Consider the following 21,286-nt stretch of genomic DNA (forward strand, 5'->3'; position numbering starts at 1 on the left):
ATCCATCTCTATGAAATTGTTATTGCAGAGACATGTCTTTCGCTACAGGACACCAGCCTTCAAGCAGAAGCTTAACTGTTTTCCTCACCAGATGCACAGGGCCCCCTCCACAGTGTATCTAGAAAGTTTGCCTGTCCCTTCTCCTAAGTCACTTCCCAAAGCTTCTCTCTTCTTTTCTGTGAGGTGTGCAAAACACCTGGCAGTAATATGATGAAACAGATCTCACTTGGCAGCTTCCAGTGTTCATACACTCTGCACCTCCCTCTACCCAGCTGTCTCCCAGTATCATCATGGAACTTTGCCAGGTACAACTTTAAACTCGTCCTTTCACCTGTCCAAATCCCTTGCCAACAGAGCCAGAGAAGTGGAATCTGGGTCTTTGAGCTCGATACAAGGAAATTCAGTGTTTACAACTGTAATAGATCACTGAGCAACAGTTGTTCTTCCTCTTTAAAAAGTGTGGGCTTGAGTTTGAGGATCTTGCTATTCAGACCTTTCTAGACCATCCCATAAAGGTTTATTAGTAGTAAACTTTCCTTAGCCATCAGCCTGTGTCTAGGACCACCAATCTCCCTAAACAGTCTGTCTGCTCTTGAGGAGCCCATTTTTTAAAACAGTCTGTATTAGGTATGGTAAGCAGTGTTTTTCTAGTCATGTAGCAGGGGACACTTGAGTTATATAGCAGGAAGGGCTAAGAACAGTGTAGCATGAATAATCTGGCATGACCATCTAGCTTTTTTTTTTTTTTTTTTTTTTTTAGGAGGGTACGTACGCATATCTCTTGGGGATGACTTAGGTGAAATTGATCCTGCCTTGGACAAGGTGACCTCTTACAAGGTTATGACCTTGCTGCTTTACGGGCTTTCCTGAGCTCTACATTTCTTTGCTGGAATGTCTTCCTGACAGTATTCATGTGCAATCGTATTAAAAGACGATTTATCAGCACTGAGAGCAGTAAGATATGGCAGAAGACCTCTGGGAACTTTCTGAAATGACATATCCCTTTGAAACATACTGTTTGTTGAAATTATAAATATTTACACCTACACTCAATTTTAAAAAATTCAAAATGCTGAATAATCCTGTTTTGGTCTGTTTTTTGGGGGGGGAAAATAACTAATGAACTCAATTATTCGTCCATTTTTCTAAGCTTGAAGATGATGAACATCCCCATGCAACTGCATCAGGAGAGGTTCAGCCTGAACATTAGGAAAAGGTTCTTCACCAAGAGGGTGACTGGGTACTGGAACAGGCTTCCCAAGAAACTGGTCATAGCACCAAGCTTTATGGAGTTCAAGAAGCATTTGTACAACACTTTCAGACATATGGTCTGATTTTTGGGTAGCCCTGTGTGGATTGAGGAGTTGGACTTGAGTCAGCAATGTGCCCTTGTGGCCAAGAAGGTCAACGGTATCCTGAGGCTCATTTGGAAAAATGTTGACAGCAGGTCAAGGGAGGTGATCCTGCCCTTCTGCTGAGTCCTGGTGAGGCCTCACTGGAGTATTGTGTCCAGTTCTGGGCTCCCCAGTACAAAAGGGGACGTGGGGCTGCTGGAGTGAGTCCAGAGGAGGGTTGCAAAGGTGATTAGAGGACTGAAGCACTTGTTGTATGAGGACAGGCTGAGAGAACTGGGTCTGTTTAGCCTGGAAATGGGAAGACTGAAGGGAGACCTCATCAATATGTATAAATATCTGAGGGGAGGGTGTCAAGAGGATGGAGCCGGTCTCTTTTCAGTTGTGCCCACAGACAGGATGAGAAGCAACGGGCACAAACTGAAGCACAGGAGGTTCTGGCTGAATATGGAAGGACACTTCCTTACTGTGAGGGTGACAGCACTGGGACAGGCTGCCCAGAGAGGTTGTGGAGTCTCCTTCTCTGGAGATATTCAAAACCCGCCTGGATGACATCCTGTGCAACGTGCAGGATGACATCCTGCACAGATGACATCCTGTGCAATGTGATGATCCTGCTCGGCCGGGGGGGTTAGACTAGATGATCTTCAGAGGTCCCTTCTAACCTCAGCCATTCTGTGATCCTTGTGGGTCCCTTCCAACTTGGGATATTCTATGATTAAGGTATATATAATGCTTCAGTTCTAATTTCAGAGCATGGATTCATTGATTTCAGAGCATGGATTCATTGATTTCAGAGCAAGTTCTGTTTCACCTGACGTAGAGAAAAATTTCAGCTAAACTAACTTTCAGGTCAGGCATGCCTTGGCCATAGAGCTGGATGGGACAAATAGTTGAGACGTAGTCATGCCCATATTGCTTTTACTTTCTGTGTGGGATCAGCACAATGAAATTATGTTGATCTCAAAGGTTGCTGCTTCCATGTAGAGATGTTCCTTTCTCTGTTTATGAGTCTCCCTAGTTTAAACTATTGCCACCCCCCACCCCTCAGCCACCAGCAGTTGAAATTCTGGAAAATAAATAAACAAATAAAAAAACCTAATCTTAAAATTACAGGGAAAGTAAGAATGTCAGAGAAAGAAAAAGTTTATAGATTTGGTTGTCTATTTCGAGTAAGAAAAATAAATATATTTCATGAACTCTGCAAACTCTCCAGAGCCAGGCCTTAGAGCTACTCTGCTGCTAGGCACAGCTAGTGGGCTTTTACCTGGAGAAATGTGGGATGGTTTCTTTGACCAAAAGATGCAGGATTATACATTCATGTCTGGAAAGCTTGACAGGATGAAGGAGGAGGACACTGAAGCTCTGTTTAGGAAAAAAATTGACTGTGGCTGCATATTGCAGCAGATCCTTGAAGGCTAAATTGCAAACTTTGGTGTGACTGTGATGGTACACAGTGTATATGAAGCAGCCTGAAGCAGCAGTTTATTAGCAATTTCTGAGAAGCAGGGGCTAGTGAACAGGGAAGAAAGGCTGGAACATGAGGGCACATGTCCCAGAAGCAGAAGAAAGGAAGGAGGGGAGCTGCTAAGGTTTGTTTCTTTCTTCAGCCTTCTAAGGTAGGGATTGTGGATCATGGTATAGGCAGAATCCAGAAAAAGTAACGTAGTGAATCAGATTCTACAATACTTTTCACAGACATTTCCCAAATGTACATTCCCCAGTGCTTTGTCATGTCTGAACTTCAAATGCAGTAATGAATGGGAAATTCCACTATATCCTTTGGGAAACTGTCCAACAATCCTGAGATATTTTTCCCTAAAAGGGTAGTCTAAATGGTTATCTTGTTTCTCTTTGTAATCTGTAGCTACATCCATGTAAACCAGGGGTACTACTCTCCACCCATGTAGTTTATACAGCCTTCAAATATCTTTTGTCTTATGTCATGTACTAGTTATGCATTAATCAAATTCTTACACTCTTCCTACTTGTTAATCAATTCCTGTGATCAGTTGCAATAAGGCCCTCTGTTGCACATACATACATAGAGATATGAAAATCCATAGTACAGATGCTTCCACATTGAAATCAAAGAGATCTCTAAGTCTCAGCTAGCCTCTACAAGAGGTGGTGGATGATATTCATCCACCATGTCCAATAAAAATTAGTGGAGATCTTGGTCATTTTCTCATCCTGTGAATACTTTCTGATATCCCCTTTTGGGTTTCAGATGGCTAGTCATAACCAATACTTTTCATAAATTGCACTGCAGCTGTGTACAGAGATCAGCATCTCTACTCTTGACCAAAGTCACTTTCTGGATCTTCATTTAAAACTAAAAAGGCACAATTAGTTTTATTTTGGAGTTACTATCCTACTGCAAGCTTACATTAGGTGTTTCCTACCCTCCATCTTAGTATTTTTCCCAACCCTTATCACCTCACTAAGTATATATTTTGCTTTCTTTTCCCCTCAGCTGCATTAGTAGCATTTTTTTTTAAGTCTCTTAAGCCAATTAGATCTACTAAATCATTCTGCAGTAGTAACAGAAAAATTATTTTTTCTTCAACAGAATGTGTCACTGATGGAATCTGAAGAAAGCAATGAGGGAGGTACCACTCCTCTGGAATCAAGCAGCACCACTGGGGAAGCCTGGAATTCTGCAGCAGCTGAAAGAGAGCATCATGCCCCTCATGCATCAGATAAAATGAGCACCAGCCTGCCTGATTCTGCAAAAGGAGTGGAGCTCAGCGCTCCTGAGGACTGCCTTTGTGCTCAAAGGGAAGCAGAAGACATGCCAGGTAGACCCTCTAACCTTGTACAAAAAGTGCCAGCAGAAATGGAACAAGAGCGAGGTGATGCAGAGCCTCAAAAGGGACTCTCAGAATGGGAGGGAGGAGCGATTTTAGAGGAAGGTGAACGGGATTGTTCTCTGAAACTTAAGCAAGTAGAGCTGGCTGACCTGGAAAGCAACCAGGACTTCTCTCTCAGCCCGGTCCAGGATGGGCTAGCCACTGGCAATGCTGTCCTGCAGGCTGTGGACCTTGGCACTGAATGTCCTCAGTCCCAGACAGAACTGGCTTTTCATGGCACAGACCCTCAGGCCCAGCATCAGAAATCTCCTTTGGCCAATGCCATTTCCTCTCAGAGAGAGGCACCTAAGTGCTTCTTGGTGTGTAAAACCATTTCAGAGGGGCACTATAAGGCTGAGCCATCTCTGGATAAGATGGAGTCTTTGCGGGAGATTGATGCTAATGTAGAGCACAATCAAAGCAGCAATAAAGTAGCACTAGCAAATGATGAGCAGCCTACCTCAGAGGAAGCAGTAGAGGACATGGCTAAACCACACACTTCCGAAGATGCTAAGGAAAGCAGAAGGGTGCTGCAAAGTTGGGAGGAGAATATAGAGTCTTCATATCAGTTGTCTTCCACCTTAACAGATGACAGCCAAATGAGCTCACAACAAGCAGAAGGAAACATCTCTGCTGGTGAAACATGGAATAGCAGCCTGGTCAAAAAACAGGGAACAGTAATGATTCCTAAAGAAAATTCATCCACTTCTAAATGCCTTCATGTTGAAGATGATCACAGAAAAACAGAGAGCAGACCTGCTTCTCCAGTAGTAAGTGCTTTCCAAGTAAAGGATGCTGCAGAAAAAATGAACAAGTGAATACTTTACAGCCTAAGGAACCAGAACAGGAAGAAGCAGCGTCTGAACTTCAGCAGGAACAGGAGAAGAAAGAGTGTGAAGAACAGAATCAGCAGAAAGAAGGAAAATCTTTGGAACCCAGAGATCAGAAAAACAAGGAACACAATGAACAGGAACAAGAACTGCAGAGGGAGGAGCTAAGACTGAAGAGGCTCTCTTCAGCTTTCAGTTCAGAGATATCTTGTGTTCCCAGGCATAACGTAGACTTCTGTGGTTTGGAGGATGTTGTTTTGGCTGAGGAAACGGGACCAGCATTTCTTCCTGGGGAATCTATCTGTATGGGTGAACATCTTGGTGAGGGTGTGCTGCTGAAAGCTCATGTCACATCATCAAGTTCTGGATGTCAGCCACTTGCTGTCAGCCCTTTGTCATTAGACAACCTGAACCCAGTGGGTGAAACTCCAGTGGTGCCTCCACATGCATGCCATGTCTCTGACCAGGCAGAAGAGCTGGAAGACTCTGGCCGCTTTTCCACCAGCGGTCAGGATACTGGAGAAGTTGACTGGGATGACAGGGTAAGGCTGGGAAGGGAGGATAAGCACAGTGGTGGACCTGGAAAGGCTGCCCAGACATTTGATGAAAGAGATGCACTGCACCCTGGAGGAGTGGCAGCACCTTCTAGCACAGAGAACCTGGAGACTTGTGTTGCGGCATGCCCCTACTCTGGTACTAACAATGTGGAGCCAGCTAATCTCATGGATCCTCACCCCTCTGGGGAAAATTTAGGAAAAGCTGAGCTTCATGACTTTATTCAAGATTTACCCTCAGAGCTCACCTCTGTGGCTTCAATATCTGGCCCACAGCAAGAGGATGCTGGTGGAAAAGTCTCTGTGAGTCCCAAGGACTGTGCTGGTGCCAACCTGAACAAATCGCTGGATTCCATAGAGAAACCAGCTAATCAAGCTGCTTCTGTGTGCATGCAGGACCCAGCATCAGGAGAAACTGCTATTGTAACCCCTGGCCTAGGGGAGGCCAGTGCTCCCCATGAACTGCTTACAGAGAAAGGCTTTCATGAAGACCTTAGTGGCCCATCTTCTTTCTCTGTAATATACACGAGCCCTCTTCCTCCAGAGGAGAGCCTTCCTGGGGGTAGAGGGACTGTGGCTTTCATTGCAGGGCCTCTGGAACCACCTGAAACACCAGGCAGGACTTCCACTCCCCTGAACCACCCAGAGACAATTCAGCAGTACCAACCCCCCCAAAAAAAAAGTTCTTTTACGCACGGAAAAGAAACTGGAGCAAATATGGCTTATGAAATACAACAAACGCCCTTACTTGATCAGTCTGACTGGAGTTTAAACCAACAAGAGCATGGATCCAGAATCTCCAGCATCCTGAGCACCCTAACTTGGCCCCCTGAAGAAGATACGGTCTTTACCACGAACCAGCAAGAACAACCTCTGTCCCCTGTGCCCAGCTCAAGTCTACCTCTGGTGTCTGAGCCTGATGCCAAACATGTCCCCAGCCCTAGTCAAGCTCAGACCCCTGCATTTAATGCAAATCACCTTGCCCAACCTCCAGCCCTTGATAGTTACCAGCCGCTCACTCCTGTGCCCCACTCCAGGCGACATCTAAACTGTGGTATGAATGACAATGAGTTACAAGCCATTCCCTCTACTTCTAGCCATCCTCTACGGACTGCCTCCACTGTACCTGATGCTAATATTGTGCCCTCTTCTGGTAGAGATGTAGCAGAGAAAGTTGTTCTTGTTCCACCAACTAGAGAATGGGATCTCTGTGACTTGGGTACCCAGGATACAGAAACTTATGATGACTCAGGGGTCAGTTTGTTGGCCAAAAACTTTTCTGCTGTTGGAAATGAGGCATTGGCCAGCTGCTCTGACACCAGCCCTGAAACAACAGTTCAGCATGTGGGTATACAGTGTGGAAGATCCTCGCCTGACCACCCTTCTTGGCCCTCACTGGAAGACCTGAGAACATACACAGACTGCAAGAGCAAAGACTCTGTACAGCCCCTTCCAATGCTAGCGTTCACCAATCCAATTCACTTCCTCCAGCTGAGCCCTCCATCACCACCAACCACCAGAACAACCTGCCAAGAAGATGAGGTCTTGGGAGAGCTGCGATGGGAGCAGCAGGCTGACCTCTTTGGTGTGGATACAAAGAACGTTCAAGTTCCATCAGCAATTACAGAGAAAACAGAAGGTGAGAGAAGGATCAAGCAAAGACTGGAAGGACAAGGAGAAGAACACCATTTGGTGCCTCAGTCAAGGGAAGAAGTGCCCAGACATTTACCCTTGGAAAAATCATCAAGCTGGCCAGACAAAAAACCTATCAGGATAGTTGCACAAGAACCAGCAGCCAATCAAGAAAGCCCAATTAAACGTCGAGTAAAAAGCAAGGACTGGCACCGGCAGGGCCTGAAGAGGACATCAGTACCACCAGATATCTTGCAGGGTGAGTCCTTTCCTCTGTTTTCCACCTGTACTCCCTTCCTTTTGGTACTGCGGATACCAAAAACCTGTAGTTAAATAGGCAATGTGATATGGAGTCTTGAGTGTTGAGATCGTGGCATTGCTTTTGTGCATTTCTCATGGTACTCATCTCTGCATCCCTGTAGCCGCCTTATCCTGCTCCAGGCTGCCCCCTCACAGCTCATCCCTGGCTCCACTCTGCTACCCTGTGACAAGTGCATCCTGCTTCATGCAGGGGCTCAGTCCCCTGCTTTCACTAACAGAGACCGTATCTTTCTTCTTTGATTCCTCACTCCTTGACATCACATCCAGTTTCTCTTCCTATCCCTGCTCCATGTTTACTGTTCTGCTGCCCTTACTCGGTAACGTGAGCTATTTTGGCCTGCTTGCTGGAGTTGGTTTCTTTATGTGGCTCTTTCGTTCTGCTCATCATCTCTACTGCCATCATACGGCTATTACGTTTTGCTGCACTTCAGTAACAGCCCTTTTCCAACTAATAAGGAAAATGTATGCACACACCCTTAGTAGCCCATAAGTGTTACGGCATGTTTTAGCTCCTTGTTTCTTTGGTACCTCTCTTTATTTTGCAACTGACACCTTTAGGTACCAATCTGACCTTCTAAATATGATGATCTTCCTGTGAACATAGGCTTTGAGATTACAGATGAAAATGAAACGCAAATTTGTCAGATCTAAAATCCCAATTTGCACAAAGCCAAATCACTGATGTCATGAATGGAAAACTTATATCTTCTGTAATGCAGCTCATTCAGACAGTACTTACTGTCAGGATGCATGTCTGTTCTTTATTATATCCTACACGAATATCACTTTCAACATACTTGCTTCTTCTCGGTAATTACCTAGTTTATTTTCCATGCTCCACAACGTGCTGAAGTTTTGGCACAAAGGAAAAGGAGGGCATGGTTGAGGGGTGCAAAGAGTTTGGCAGCACACTTGAATCAAAATTTGTTTGTGTGTTTGACCTGTAAATTTCATGTTCAACATTCCAAAACATTCAACACAACAATTCTTTACCCTGACACATACTTGCAGCTCAGTCTCTGGTGTCTCTTTCTCCTTCTGCTTCCAATGAACTTTATGTATAAAGTCTCCACTCCTTATTTAATTAAGCCCCTCACAAACAAAAGAAGAAAACATACTTCCCTATCTCACATAAACAGAAGCTGACTCAAACAGCAGTTTTTAATTGATTACATTCATTCTTATGTTGAATCCACCAGACCTCGTCCCTTCTAAGACTCTGGACGTGTGATTTTATTAGATGTTCAGTATTTCTGCCTTAAATGTCACTGAGAGTATTTGGAGCTCAACATATGTAAAAGGAAGTCTAAGACTTCCAGACACAACTAGTGACTTTGGGTCCATTGATCCTCAGATGCCTGGCCCAAGCTTCTGAAAGGGTAAAGACAGCTTACAAAGTAGGGCCCACAGGGAGTATCTTCACTTGGGCAACTGGAGATGGAAGCTCTTCGAGTTACTGTCACTTCTGAAAGTGTCAGCCTTTTGTAGATATGAAAAGCAAATGTGACTAAGTAACAGATGTAAAGTTTAAGTAATGCCAAAGATTACTGAAACCAGAAAGTGTCTGACCCATAAATAAATGTCAGTAGGTCATCTGTACTCTAGCCCAAGACGACCGCTTAGGCAGGGGTATAGTAAGTGGTATCTGTGTCTTTTGGGATTGTAGCTTGACTATAAATTAGGACTTGCGTTTACTTTCTGATTGTATTATACGCAGAAGTCTCTCCTGTTCCTTCAGAGGAAGAAGCACACAAGGTGCACAAGGAACCACCAGTCAGTTCAGAAACAGTAATATTGCGGTAAGTCTCTCAAAGGCCCCTTTGCTTTGGTCTCGCGTGTGTGTAGTACAGATAACCGATACTCTCCATTGTTCTTGAGGGACTAAAGGTGAAGCTAATGAATAGAAAACTATGATAAGATGACTTATGGCTGTGTTTCAGTCCATGCCCTCTGGGAGAGAAACTGCAATAGAAGAATTTCTGTCCCTTTAGGACAGTGTTTCCATCAAGCCAAACTTTGTTCTTTGTAAAGTAAAGCATATGGAGCTTGAGCTTGTTGGAAAGGGGGTCCTTGCTGTAGCAGGTCTGTTGCTAAGATTTGGATAAGCCACCTCTGGCACTGTACTCTTCATTTGCTCTTTGTTTCCAAATCCTTGCTCCCTGACAGGGAGAAGAAACCTGCAGACACAATGGAGAACTTCAAGCGTCGGCACTCCAAACTCATCAACTCCTGTAAGTACCTTCTGCCTGAAGTGCCGTGGCAGACCCCTGTCCTCCATCTCCCACCCTTGCAGTGAACATAATGGAGCGTGGCTTTTGCTACACAGCAGCATTAAATCATTAGAGAGGGGTGTTTAGTGGAGGCGGTGAAGCCAGAGTCAGTCACCACTCAGAGAGCTGGTGAGCTTTGCTCATAGCAGGTGCATATGGTCTAATGTATTTGGTTATCCTAAACTGAGACAGTAATAGACTTTTCTCCAGACTGAAGAAGAGGGCAGGTAGCTGCTATAGAAAATATAAAAATATATGCCTCTCTTCACAGCGAGGTTGCTGTATCAGGAGTACAGTGATGTGGTTCTGAACAAGGCCATTCAAAGCCAGAAGAGAGTGGATTCTTTCTCAGAGGATATGGAGTCAAGTTTCCCAAGCTCCCCAAGGTTACGGAGGAAAGTGCTGTCTCCCCAGGACTCATATTTGCAACGTCTGTCAGTCTCATCTACTGCATCCCTGTGGCAGGACATCCCCATGATACGGGGCAGCAGAATGCTGCTCAATATGTCCCGGGATGAGCAGAAGCTGCAAGAGGTAATGGATAGATGTCAAAAGGTAGATGGGTGGTTTGTAGTCGAGAAGGAGGCCTGTAAAGAGTGGTTAAAGTGGAGAACAGAAATGTCTGATGTGGGAGTGCAGTGGCTGAACGCGGAGGTCACCTGCTCATGTAAGCAGTATGGTGATGTGGTACTAGTGGTTATGTAGTACAGTGCTGAAGTTAGGCATTGCAGAAGAAAGGAGCACTGAAGTAAGGAGACAGGAACATCTGTAATTTCATGAAAACAGACATAGGAAAATTGGGGCAAGATAAAACATGGAATTTTAAGCATGTTTGATGCAAAAGAGAACATTAAAGTAGAAGACTTCCAGCATTCTCCCACACTTAAGCTTATGAGAAACGCTAATAAAACCACAATGAATTGCCATTTTGGGGGTAGAGTGTGCATTTACAAAACTGACCCATGTGAGCTGCACAGCTCAGAGGAAATGGGAAGATGTATGGGTTCAGCAAAATGGTACACAGAGAAACTGGGTAAGGAAAATGGGAGGAACTGAAAAGTGAATGGGAGAACCCAGAGAGAGAGAAAACAACAGCGTGTGAAACATGATGAAGGAGGAAAAGAATGGTGGCAATGCAGTTGCTGGAAAATTTATGGGAACACATAAAATAGGGGATCTAGTGAAAGTGGAGTCAAGGGGAAGTGAAAAATAAAATTAAAGCAGGTAGCTGTTAGTCTTTTTAAGTCATACCACAAGCCTGTTTTTCATTCCCAAAGCCTCTTCTTTTGTAATTACACACTACTTACATCATGTACTAGGAAGTCTTCCTGCTTTGTTCCTGACTCCTGTCAGTAAGGCTCCTTGCAGACTTGCCTGGTTTACTGATCTTGTGCTCCCTCCTTTCTTCTCTCAAGGCCAAATTTGAGTTGATAGTGTCTGAGGCTTCATACCTGCGCAGTTTAAATGTGGCAGTGGATCACTTCCAGCGATCAGCAGAGCTCCAGGCAATGCTCACCAATCAGGAGCGTCAGTGGCTTTTCTCCCGCCTTCAGGACGTACGTGATGTCAGTGCCAGGTGAGATATGTCCCTTTGCTTCCGTGACTAACACCCTCCTTGAAGCACAGATACAGTCTAGAAACTACCAGTTTCCATCGGTAACTTATCTCAGTCATGTTCTGCACGTGCACTGACCTTTGAGTTAGATATACAAGCCTATAGCACTCTGTGATTGCATACCATTGCTGCCCTCAAAGGAACCTTTACCATTTTAGGTGACAGGGCAATGCAAATCTTGTTGTTAAGTCCCAGAAACGATGATGCAATTGTGCGCAGAGATCCTTGCAGGGTTAAAACATTCAAAATGCTATTGTAGTCATGCTGTATTGGCCTTAATTACAATGTAACTTGAGTAACTAGACTTGAGCCCAAACCAAATATAGCTCCTGCCAAATGCAAGACAGCAGAAAGAGCTGCGCAGTCCGTCATCAAAAAAAAAAAAAAAAGGCAGAAAACAAAAATTAAAAAGCCATCGTGTGACAATCTAATGTGAATCAATAAAGCATAAGTCATAAAATGTAGACATGATCCCACATGCAAGGAATCCTGTACGTTGTAGGATTCTGTTTTCCTCCTTCAAGGCTTAGCTACATATATCACTAAGCTACTGTGGTTTTCTACTGTGTTTTGATTTCTACTATTGGAATTATTTTGGTTATATCCTAATTTGCTATTGTTTCCTGTCCATGCCTTATAAGTAGCAAATATGACTTCTCAGGAATGAATTAGAGGGCTGGGCTGTCAACAAATGCATGAAAGTTGCAAGTGCCAGATTCTGCACCTGGGATGGGGAAACACTGGCTGTCCATACAGACTGGGGTATGAGAGGCTGGAGAGCAGCCCTGCAGAAAGGAATCTTGGGGGTTTTGTTTGACAACAAATTGACTGAGTTAAGTGTGCCCTGGCAGCTGAAAGAGGGACTACCATACCCTAAGATGCATCAAGCACAGCATTACTAGCCCATTGAGAGAAGTGACTGTTCCACTGTCCTCTGCACTGGCCTTACCTTCAGTACTGTGCCCAGTTTTGGGCACCACAATATAAGAAAGACATAAAACTATTAGGGTCCAAAGGAGGGCTATGAAGATGGTGAAGGGTCTAGAGGGCAAGATATATGAGGAATGGCTGAGGTCACTTGGATTGTTCAGCCTAGAGAAGAAGAGACTGAGAAGAAACCTCAGCATGGCCTACAGCTTCCTTATGAGGGGGAGCGGAGGGGCAGGTGCTCTCTGGTGAACAGCAACAGGACTCGAGGGAATGGCATGAAGCTGCGGCAGGGGAGGGTTTGAGTTGGATATTAGTTGGGTCTGATATTTGAGTGGCCCTCCGTGGAGCCAGGAGTTGGACTTGATGATCCTTTTAGGTCCTTTTCAACTCAGGGTATTCTATGAGGAACAGTAATCCATTTTGCCTCTGACTCTTCCTTGATACCTAGCCCCAGATTGTCGTTGTATGGGCACTACACTCTAGAAGTAAAGGGCTATCTTGAACTTATGTGGGCTGTCCTGACTTTAAAGAAATGAGGATGTTACTGATACTGATAATGATACTGATCACTGTGCTCTGTATTTTCCTCTCCTTTTACGGCACTGCAACTACATGCTGCAGTTTCCTTTTTGACTTGGAAGAGAAGTTTGAGGAGGACATGTTCACCTTCCATGTATGTGATGTGGCTCTGAAACATGCCCCTGAGTTCCGCAGGGTATATGTACCATATGTAACAAACCAGACATATCAGGAGCAAACCTTCCAGCGGTTACTGTAAGTTTTTCATTTGTTGCACCCTTCTCCCTGCTTGCTTGCTGCACCTCTGATATGCATTCTTTCAAGTGATGGGGAATAGGTATTGTCTGTTTGCTGGCACTCAAACTACACACCCCAGAAGAACAGGCCGGAATCTTCTTCAATTCAGTGGCATTTGGGACAGCAGGAGTGAGCTGCTGTAAGGATCCTCTTTCATAGCACTGAAAAGAGAAAGAATAATGGACATACATGTGATTCTATTGCAGCCTATTCTCTCTATTTAGTCACTATTGAAAAGCGCAAAAAAAAAAAAAAAAAGCTGTTCTGAATAGTCATTTTCAGTCTGTGGTTTTCAGACTACTAAGAACCTGAAGGTGATAGTTAAAAAATATGGCTGCTTTCAGTAAATTTAAACTGGCTATTCAGGTGTCTTTAAAATACATTGAAAATCCTAAGACTGGAGCACCATTAGTCTCTTGCTGTGGGTGGTGGAAGTGAATGTCTCTTGCCCTCTTCTTCTGTACCCAGCGGCCCAACCAAGCATTGGTCAGGCACAGGTCTAGTCCTGAGCAAGGTTTCATTAGAACTTCTGCACTGCTTCTCTACATAACAACGTAATTCCAGTGAAGCTACAATGATTCCTAGAATGCAGTGTTCCAAACACACCATTCAGGCACTGTCTCTCAGTGCTGCTGACTGGAAGCAATCTAGTCTCACAATTGGTTTTCTTCAGTGAAGGTTCAGTTCCACACAGAAAGGACCTTTAAGATATTGTCTAGGGCATTGTGGGCCCAATGGCTACTTGTGAGGCACTTCTACCTGGCCTACAACCTTCTTCTCCATCTCTTAGCATATGGGACTAGCTATTCTGGCAGTAAATGCCACTTACGTAACATTAGCCTTGTATTTGCTGCTACCCAAGACAGAAAACTGGATAGCAGTAGCTGCCTGTCAGAGGCTAAGAGACATGTTATGTGCAAAGACTAGTCCTCCCAGGAGTAGCAGGAGTGGAGAGGCAGCTTTTCCAGCCTTTGGATAAAGCCCATTTAGTGAGGAAAAACTGAAAACCACCTGTCTTGTGAAAGGTGCCCTTTTCATAGGGGGGGATTGAAACACAGATGTCACTTCTGGCTTTTATTCCAGAGGACTGTGGCACAAAGAGTAAAGACCTATAAAAGTTGTACTGTTGTCCTTCTATAGCTGTTAGAAACCCGTACTCTTCTTCAGCAGAGTGTCCGAGTTTCTTGACAAAACCTGACTGCAGGGACTGGAGTACTCCAGTATTTGGTGATATCTGGTACTTTTTTTCCCTTCATTTGAAAGACTATTTATTTGCTCTGATACCTGGATGTCTTCTCTCTTTTCCACTCCCACAGAAATGGAAATGCAGGATTCCAGCAAGTTCTGGAGAGACTGGAAAGTGATCCAGTATGCCAACGTCTCTCACTTAAATCCTTCCTCATCCTCCCTTTCCAGCGCATCACTCGACTCAAACTCCTCCTACAGGTAACTGTGTTGATTATCTGCTCTCCTACATTTTCTCTCAAGCTGATACTTCTTCAAGACTGAAAGTCATATAATATGAGCTAGCACCAAGCACTGGGAGGAGGGGCTGCATGCAGTCCTCCTTCGTGCTGTATCTTTGATGTTCGGCTGAATGCTCTAAAGTGACTCTGTTGCATATATTGCAAATATGCCTTTGCAAAAACAAATCCATTTGTCATCATACAAGTGCGGCTGTACATTAGACCAGCACCATGAATTGGACATGATAGTCCCTATGAGGCAATGCGGTTTGTACACTTGTTAGGACTTTGTTGTAACATTACAATTGTGTTCCAATAAATAATGTATAGAGTCATCTCAGAACATGTTGATTTAAATTTTATTTAACTTTTTTTGTCTTCCTGCTAGGAAAACAAGCCAAGTATTCTCTGTCTGCCCTCTGGAAGGCAGTCTGTCCCTGCTCTTTATCTGCAACATTATCTGTCTATTTGTCAATCTGAAAGTCCCTAATGGATCAGTTTTGAGCTCTTTCAATTATTTTTTTTAATTTTTGATTATTTGAGCCTTTTTTGAAGGGGAGAGAAAGGAATGATGGGTAAAGAACTATTCTGCAATTAAGGCTATGCTTGTATCAGTGATTGCCTGCTATGCCATGTAACTTGCACAGGACAGTTAATTCCATTTAGATTTTCAGTGATGCCCTATTCAGTGCATCTTTTCAGCTACATTCTGCACCTCAAATTTCTGGCCTGATCTCCACATTTCATTTCATACCACTGCTTTAGACCCCCTTGAGGCTGGTATCTTGGTGTCTCCTTGATTCTCCTACCCCTCCCATAGTCTGCTTTGCCTGTCCGCATTACAAAAAACGTCTTCTCTCATGCAGAATATCCTGAAGAGAACTCGGCCTGGGTCTGAGGAAGAAGTGCAAGCAACACAGGCCTATGATGCACTTGAAAAGGTATGGCCATCAACCCAGTCTCCACAGCTACACTCTATCACACAACTACAGGGCACCAAAGTGGCCCTGTACTTTTCATTGACCCTCACCTTTGCCAGGGACCCTTGTCATTGTGACAAATAAGTGTGTTTGTGTGACTCTTCTGCATGTGCACATGTAGCTACGAGCAGACAACACTGAGAAAGGACCCAGCTGGCATGCAGCTGAACCTTTGCCAATGATACTGAACTACTTTTTTCAGGACTTGCTGTTTGTGGTCTCCTTTGTGTTCATTACCTTCCCATCTAGTTAGCTACCAATTTCTCCGCTGCTTCTCCAAGAAAATCTTGCTTTAAAACAAACAGACATAAAAAGCATGGCAAGATGTTTACCCTGTTACATCCATTCTTCCATCCTATTTATTAAAGAGACAAGAGTTAAAGTCTTCTGGTACAATTTGTTACCTGCAATTTGTACAGCAGAATAAGGTAGACTTCTTCCTAGCTAGCTCCTGTTCTGTCTAGTCATCATTTGACCTTCTTGAAGTGTCACTCACTTTCTTGTAATTACTCCCCTACTCTCCACAACAAACATAAGGACTAGTTCAACATGATGCATGCCTCCTTAAAACTCTTTGGATGACACCTGCCTGCTGCATAGTTACTAAAACACTGCAGTCTTGAGGCAGGTGGGTAAAATGTCATATGCTGAATTCTGGGACTCATCTGTGTTCAAACCAGAGTCATCTCTATGACGCTGTTATGCAGCTGCCCTGTATCACCTTAGACAGTTATGTAGACAACTTCAAGACTGAAATACCTCTGTTTCATTGCGTCAGGTGCTCACAGATACTGCAACAAGCTCTGGGTTGTGGAAAATCTGTGCCTGGTGTTTATCTAATCAGCCTCCTTTGTTTACAGTGGAGCATCTAATAAAAGCTGTTTCCAAATGACCAGCAATTCAACTTCTGTCACCTGAACAGAAAGAAGACTCTAGTATCCCTCCTAGTATTCCAAAGTTAAAACAATACTTATCACAGAGACTTCATCTAACAAATAAATTTCTTAAGAAAGAAGGACAATCTTTGTAGCTATGGAGAAGCTTAGTATGCTTACCTGGAAAACTTTTTTTTTTTTTTCTCTCCGACGGAGATGCTCAAGAAATTGTCACTTACACTGATTTGTCATGGGCTCCTGGAAGTAGTACTGATCCCACTAGGCATTTCTGGTCCTCACTATCTCACTATCACCTGTTTTCCTCTGCAGCTCATCAAGGACTGCAATGAAAATGTCCAGCGCATGAAGAGCACTGAAGAGCTGATCTACCTCAGCCAGAAGATTGAATTTGAGTGCAAGGTGAGCTTGTCCATGCCCTGAGCCTTGCTCTAGCCTAACCTCTTCTATCTCTTTCCTTGCAAAGTCGATTGTGCTTACTTTTGTTCTGCAATGTACATAAAACTGTTGAATCAGAATATCATACACAGGCCAGCTCTTCATCAATACTTCCCTTGCCCAGTCATTTGTGTCAGACTTCAGCTGATGGTCCCTACCACAAGCTGGTACAAATGCAAATCGAAAACTCATGGATTCCTTGCATACACCTGATGTAAATATTTATTTCTGTCTTGTAGATATTCCCACTCATTTCACAGTCAAGGCGACTTGTGAAGTGTGGTGAGTTGACAGCACTGGACTTCAACACCCCAAGTCCAAAATGGAAAGTCACCACCCGTCCCATCTACTTACATCTCTTCAATGACTGTCTGCTCCTGTCTCGGCCGAAGGAGTGAGTGCTTCAACCACAGTTCTTGCTGTCCCTTCCAAAACACCTGTCTCTTTCTGGGTCTGTGCTTTGGTGAGAGTCCTTTCCCTCTGCCTGCCAGCAAGTGGCAGCATTTGTCAAGCCACTCTCCTAACCCTACATTACATGAGTATCATGTAAGTATGTAGAATCTGATATTCCCAGCTCTTAATTAGAACATACACTAATATAACTAGATATGTTGTGGTCCCTAGTGCAACACTTCCATTGTCTCTCCATTTCTACAATATGAAGCACTTTAATAATAACAATTTATTGTAGTTTTACTCAAAAATAATTTCTTCCTAAAGGACAGTATGAAGGCTTATGAATGTGCAAATCACTGAAACTGGAAAAAGTGGTTGGCTGGTTAAGGGAGGGTGTGTGTGTGTGTTCTGATTCTGTTATGCTGGAAGCTGTCAAGTAAAACCTTGATAGGACAGAGCTTAGTATTTCTACCCTTTTTGTTAAATCCCCTCTCTCTCTTCTCTAGCCTTTTCAGACTTCCATCAAAAACAAAGGTTAAGGTGCCTGAACCAAATGAAGACTCATTAAAAGCTTCTTGCTTTCCTGACATCAGGGAGCTACATAGACTCATTTCTTAACTCTTACTACCTTAAAACTCACAACTTTTGTTCCCCCTCTTTACCTGCAGGGGTGGACGTTTTGTTGTGTTTGATCATGCCGCTTTCTCAGATGTGCGTGGGGAGAAGTGCGAGATGAAACTGCATGGAACAAACAAAAATGTTTTCCGTCTCTTTCTACTTCAGAATTACCAGGGAAAGAGAGTGGAGTTTCTGTTTCGAACAGAGACACAGTAAGTGAGCTCAAGGTTATCCTTAGTATATCCCAGTACCATAGCCAGATACCTCCTAGAAGCCTGGCAGTTGTCCCTCAACAATATGCTAAAGTATCAAATGCAGCTGCTGAGCAGAGGACTCAAAAATCATCCTTTTGCCTTAAGTCCCTAGTAAACCACTTTTCTTCTCTTTCATCATAGCTGTTTATACAATACTACCACATCATTTCATACTATCAGCCTCCAAAAATGGGAGGTTTTGCCTTGTTCCATCCCTTTTCTCCACTTTCCCTGCTTCTCTAAGGACCCCCTCTCTGTCCCCTCCTGTGAGCAATCCTGCACGCACACGCGTGCGCACACACTCCTATCATCAGACTGCTATCCCTCACGTTGAAGTCTGACACCTATCTGGTGATGTTTTCCAGCAGTGAGAAGCTGAGGTGGATCTCTGCTTTGGCTCCTCCACGAGGGGAACTGGATCTCCTGGAATGCCCTGGTGAGACTGATCTGCTATTACAGCAATGAGGGTGGGCCATTTGGAGGAGTTGGGAGTCACTGCAAGGTAGAACAAACCAGAATGACTTTAAGGCAGAATATTTGCCTTTTTGTAAATAAAGATATTCATGGGCTTTCGCTCAGTGCCACGTTCTGTCAGTTGTTTTACCTATCTTTACTCCTCATTATGTAGAAGACCTGTAGTCTCCCTTCCACTGCTCTACTCATCAGTGTTTGGGCAGTGTTTTATCCCCTTCCACCTCTGGGTCTGGTGTACACAGGTTTATTGTTACTTTCTTGTATACCATTCTGATCTTTCCTCTTCTTTTAGATGCACCACAGGTTCAATGCATAAGGACATACAAAGCTCGGGAAAATGATGAGCTAGCTTTGGAGAAAGCAGATATCATTATGGTTATGCAGCTCAGCAATGATGGTGAGCAGAATACACAATGGGTATCTTAAATTATGGGCAGAAAGCTACTTTAGTAGTGTTAAGCTTTCACAATGCTATCAGGCTTCAAAAGGAGCTTTTCATTCCTGATTGTTGCATTAAGAGGATGAAGAAACTTATTTTCATCTTCATTAAGCTACTTTATTTGGAAGCTGAAAGGGGATTTTTATATTTGATCCTAGGGCCTTGTTGGAGGGGGCTTTTGGGGAAGAGGAATGAAAAAAGTACTTGACTATTTTACCTCATGTTGTGTTTTGTCCCCACTCCCACAGGATGGATGGAAGGAGTGAAACTTTCAGACAGGGAGAGAGGCTGGTTCCCCTCAGAACACGTGGAATATATCTCCAGCAAACAAGCGCGGCAGAAGAACCTGAAGGAAGAACAACGCGTGAAGAATGCCAAGCAGCAGGTCTTCTGCAAGAAATAACTCTACCTTGTTTGGACCTGTACAGCCTCCCTGGCATACGGAAACCACCTTTTTCTAATGTGCCTCAGAAGAAGCACCTCTGCAAAGAGTGTAATACAACACTTTGACAGAACCAGGTGCTTTTTGCCAAAGAAAGCGGGAATTCAGTCAGGAAAAGTCATTTACTTCCTTTCTGTCACCAGGATTACAGCAGCAGTAGGAGGGAAAAATGTTGCATGTATTGCTTGCTTTGTGGTAGTAGGGAGGAGGGACTTTAATCATACAGAAGTCTAGGATCTGGACTTCTGAAAATATATTCTGGTTTTGCCATTCACAGGTTGCAGGACCTTGGGCAAGTCACTTCAGAATTCTGCCTCAGTTTTCCCATCTGTGAAATGGGGGTATATTTACCTACCTCACTGGATGTTGTGAGGCTAAATTCGTTAGTATTAGCATACTAAGAGCTTTGAGTTCCTGAGAAAGAAGGTGCTAAGTGCAAAGCACAGTGTAGTTGAGGAGAGTTTTCCATTTGAAATATCTTCTTGATATCTTGATGGTATTAATCTCCCTAGTATAACTTTTATTTAGGACAATTTATCTATTTGATTGTGCAAGTCTACTGATTGTTTTTAAATAGGCACAGAGTTTCATTGTACCTGAATTTAACTCAGTCTCAACATACTGTTAAGAGTCCTTGACAGCAGTAGAAAATCCACTTGAGTTTCAGAAAATTCTTGGAAGTCACTGTGATGATTTCCTGCACCTTAAGAGGTATCAAGCTGAAGAATCTGTTTCACAAAGGTCACCTCTGTCCCGAACATGTGTCCCAGTAAGCAATGAGAAATGACTATTTTTTCACACTGCTTCCCACTCAAAGTAGAACAGTTACCTTTGACATGTAACTGTGGCATGTTAGTACATGCCCTGTACAAAATAACTATGACTAGGCATATGCAATGAAGTGGCAATTTCCTGCTGCTCTTAATCTGATAGCTGATGTGGTATTGCATGCACCATTTTGCACACTTATAGAAAACACTGAGATATTTAGCCACTGTAGATAAACTCAAAATATGTACCAGGGCTTCAGTTCTTTTGTAGAACTCTCTGGTTTTAAGTCAGTTTACACACAGTCCTGCTTTTGTGCAGAACCTGTCTATTTGAGGACATGCCTTCAACTTGTAAAATATTGTTTGTGTTAAAGGAAAGTGTTTGCGTTTATTTACATCAATGCAAGATCAAGTATAAGAACCAATACACCAAAGAAAACAGTGTGTAGCCTTCTTGCATTTAATATATTTGAAGAATTAATTATCTTCATATTTCCAACTTTCTTTTTCTGTAACGCTCTACCTATACTTCTTATTTACACTGTACCTGGTATGGCTTATTCTAGCTTATTTATGTCAATATTTTTAGCTGGATTAAAAAAAAAAAGTTGCTTTTAGTCCTAATAAACTCATGCACTTCTCCAGTTAAAATAAACAACTTTCTGCTTTCCTTATTTTAGGTTTTCATCTCAAATATGAGTAACTCGCTATTTTCTGAATGTTTTCAGAACATCATAGAATCACTTAGGTTGGAAAAGACCTCCGTGATCCTGAAGTCCAACTGTTAACCTAACACTGCCAAGTGTACCGCTAAACCATGTCCCTAAGCACCATGTCTACATGTCTTTTACGTACCTCCAGGGATGGTGATTCAACCACTTCCCTGGGCAGGCTGTTCCAATGCTTCACAACCCTTTCGGTGAAGAAATTTTTCCTAATATCCA

The 21,286-nt window shown here is 43.5% G+C and overlaps 1 protein-coding gene across 5 annotated transcripts in view; it reads left to right on the forward strand.

Annotated features, from left to right (window-relative positions):
• LOC118244906 (rho guanine nucleotide exchange factor 5-like) overlaps positions 1-21,014 on the forward strand; it is a 38,060-nt gene extending 17,046 nt beyond the window's left edge. For 3 of the 5 annotated variants that reach the window (XM_050709545.1, XM_050709542.1, XM_050709540.1), the window contains 14 exons: positions 3,925-7,479; positions 9,259-9,340; positions 9,708-9,772; positions 10,083-10,345; positions 11,227-11,387; positions 12,978-13,130; positions 14,489-14,618; positions 15,505-15,579; positions 16,824-16,913; positions 17,189-17,343; positions 18,014-18,175; positions 18,583-18,653; positions 18,984-19,088; positions 19,379-21,014. In XM_050709545.1, coding sequence (XP_050565502.1) covers positions 5,340-7,479; positions 9,259-9,340; positions 9,708-9,772; positions 10,083-10,345; positions 11,227-11,387; positions 12,978-13,130; positions 14,489-14,618; positions 15,505-15,579; positions 16,824-16,913; positions 17,189-17,343; positions 18,014-18,175; positions 18,583-18,653; positions 18,984-19,088; positions 19,379-19,533 — 3,807 coding nt within the window. In that variant the 5' untranslated portion in view covers positions 3,925-5,339 and the 3' untranslated portion in view covers positions 19,534-21,014. Of the gene's footprint in view, positions 1-1,954; positions 2,076-3,924; positions 7,480-9,258; positions 9,341-9,707; positions 9,773-10,082; positions 10,346-11,226; positions 11,388-12,977; positions 13,131-14,488; positions 14,619-15,504; positions 15,580-16,823; positions 16,914-17,188; positions 17,344-18,013; positions 18,176-18,582; positions 18,654-18,983; positions 19,089-19,378 lie in introns of those variants that run through there. The other 2 variants (XM_050709539.1, XM_050709549.1) reach the window with 2 other exon arrangements.
• Positions 21,015-21,286: the final 272 nt, after the last annotated feature.

The sequence above is a fragment of the Cygnus atratus genome, chromosome 1 (genome assembly GCF_013377495.2).
Source record: "Cygnus atratus isolate AKBS03 ecotype Queensland, Australia chromosome 1, CAtr_DNAZoo_HiC_assembly, whole genome shotgun sequence".
Classification (NCBI taxonomy): Eukaryota; Metazoa; Chordata; class Aves; order Anseriformes; family Anatidae; genus Cygnus; species Cygnus atratus.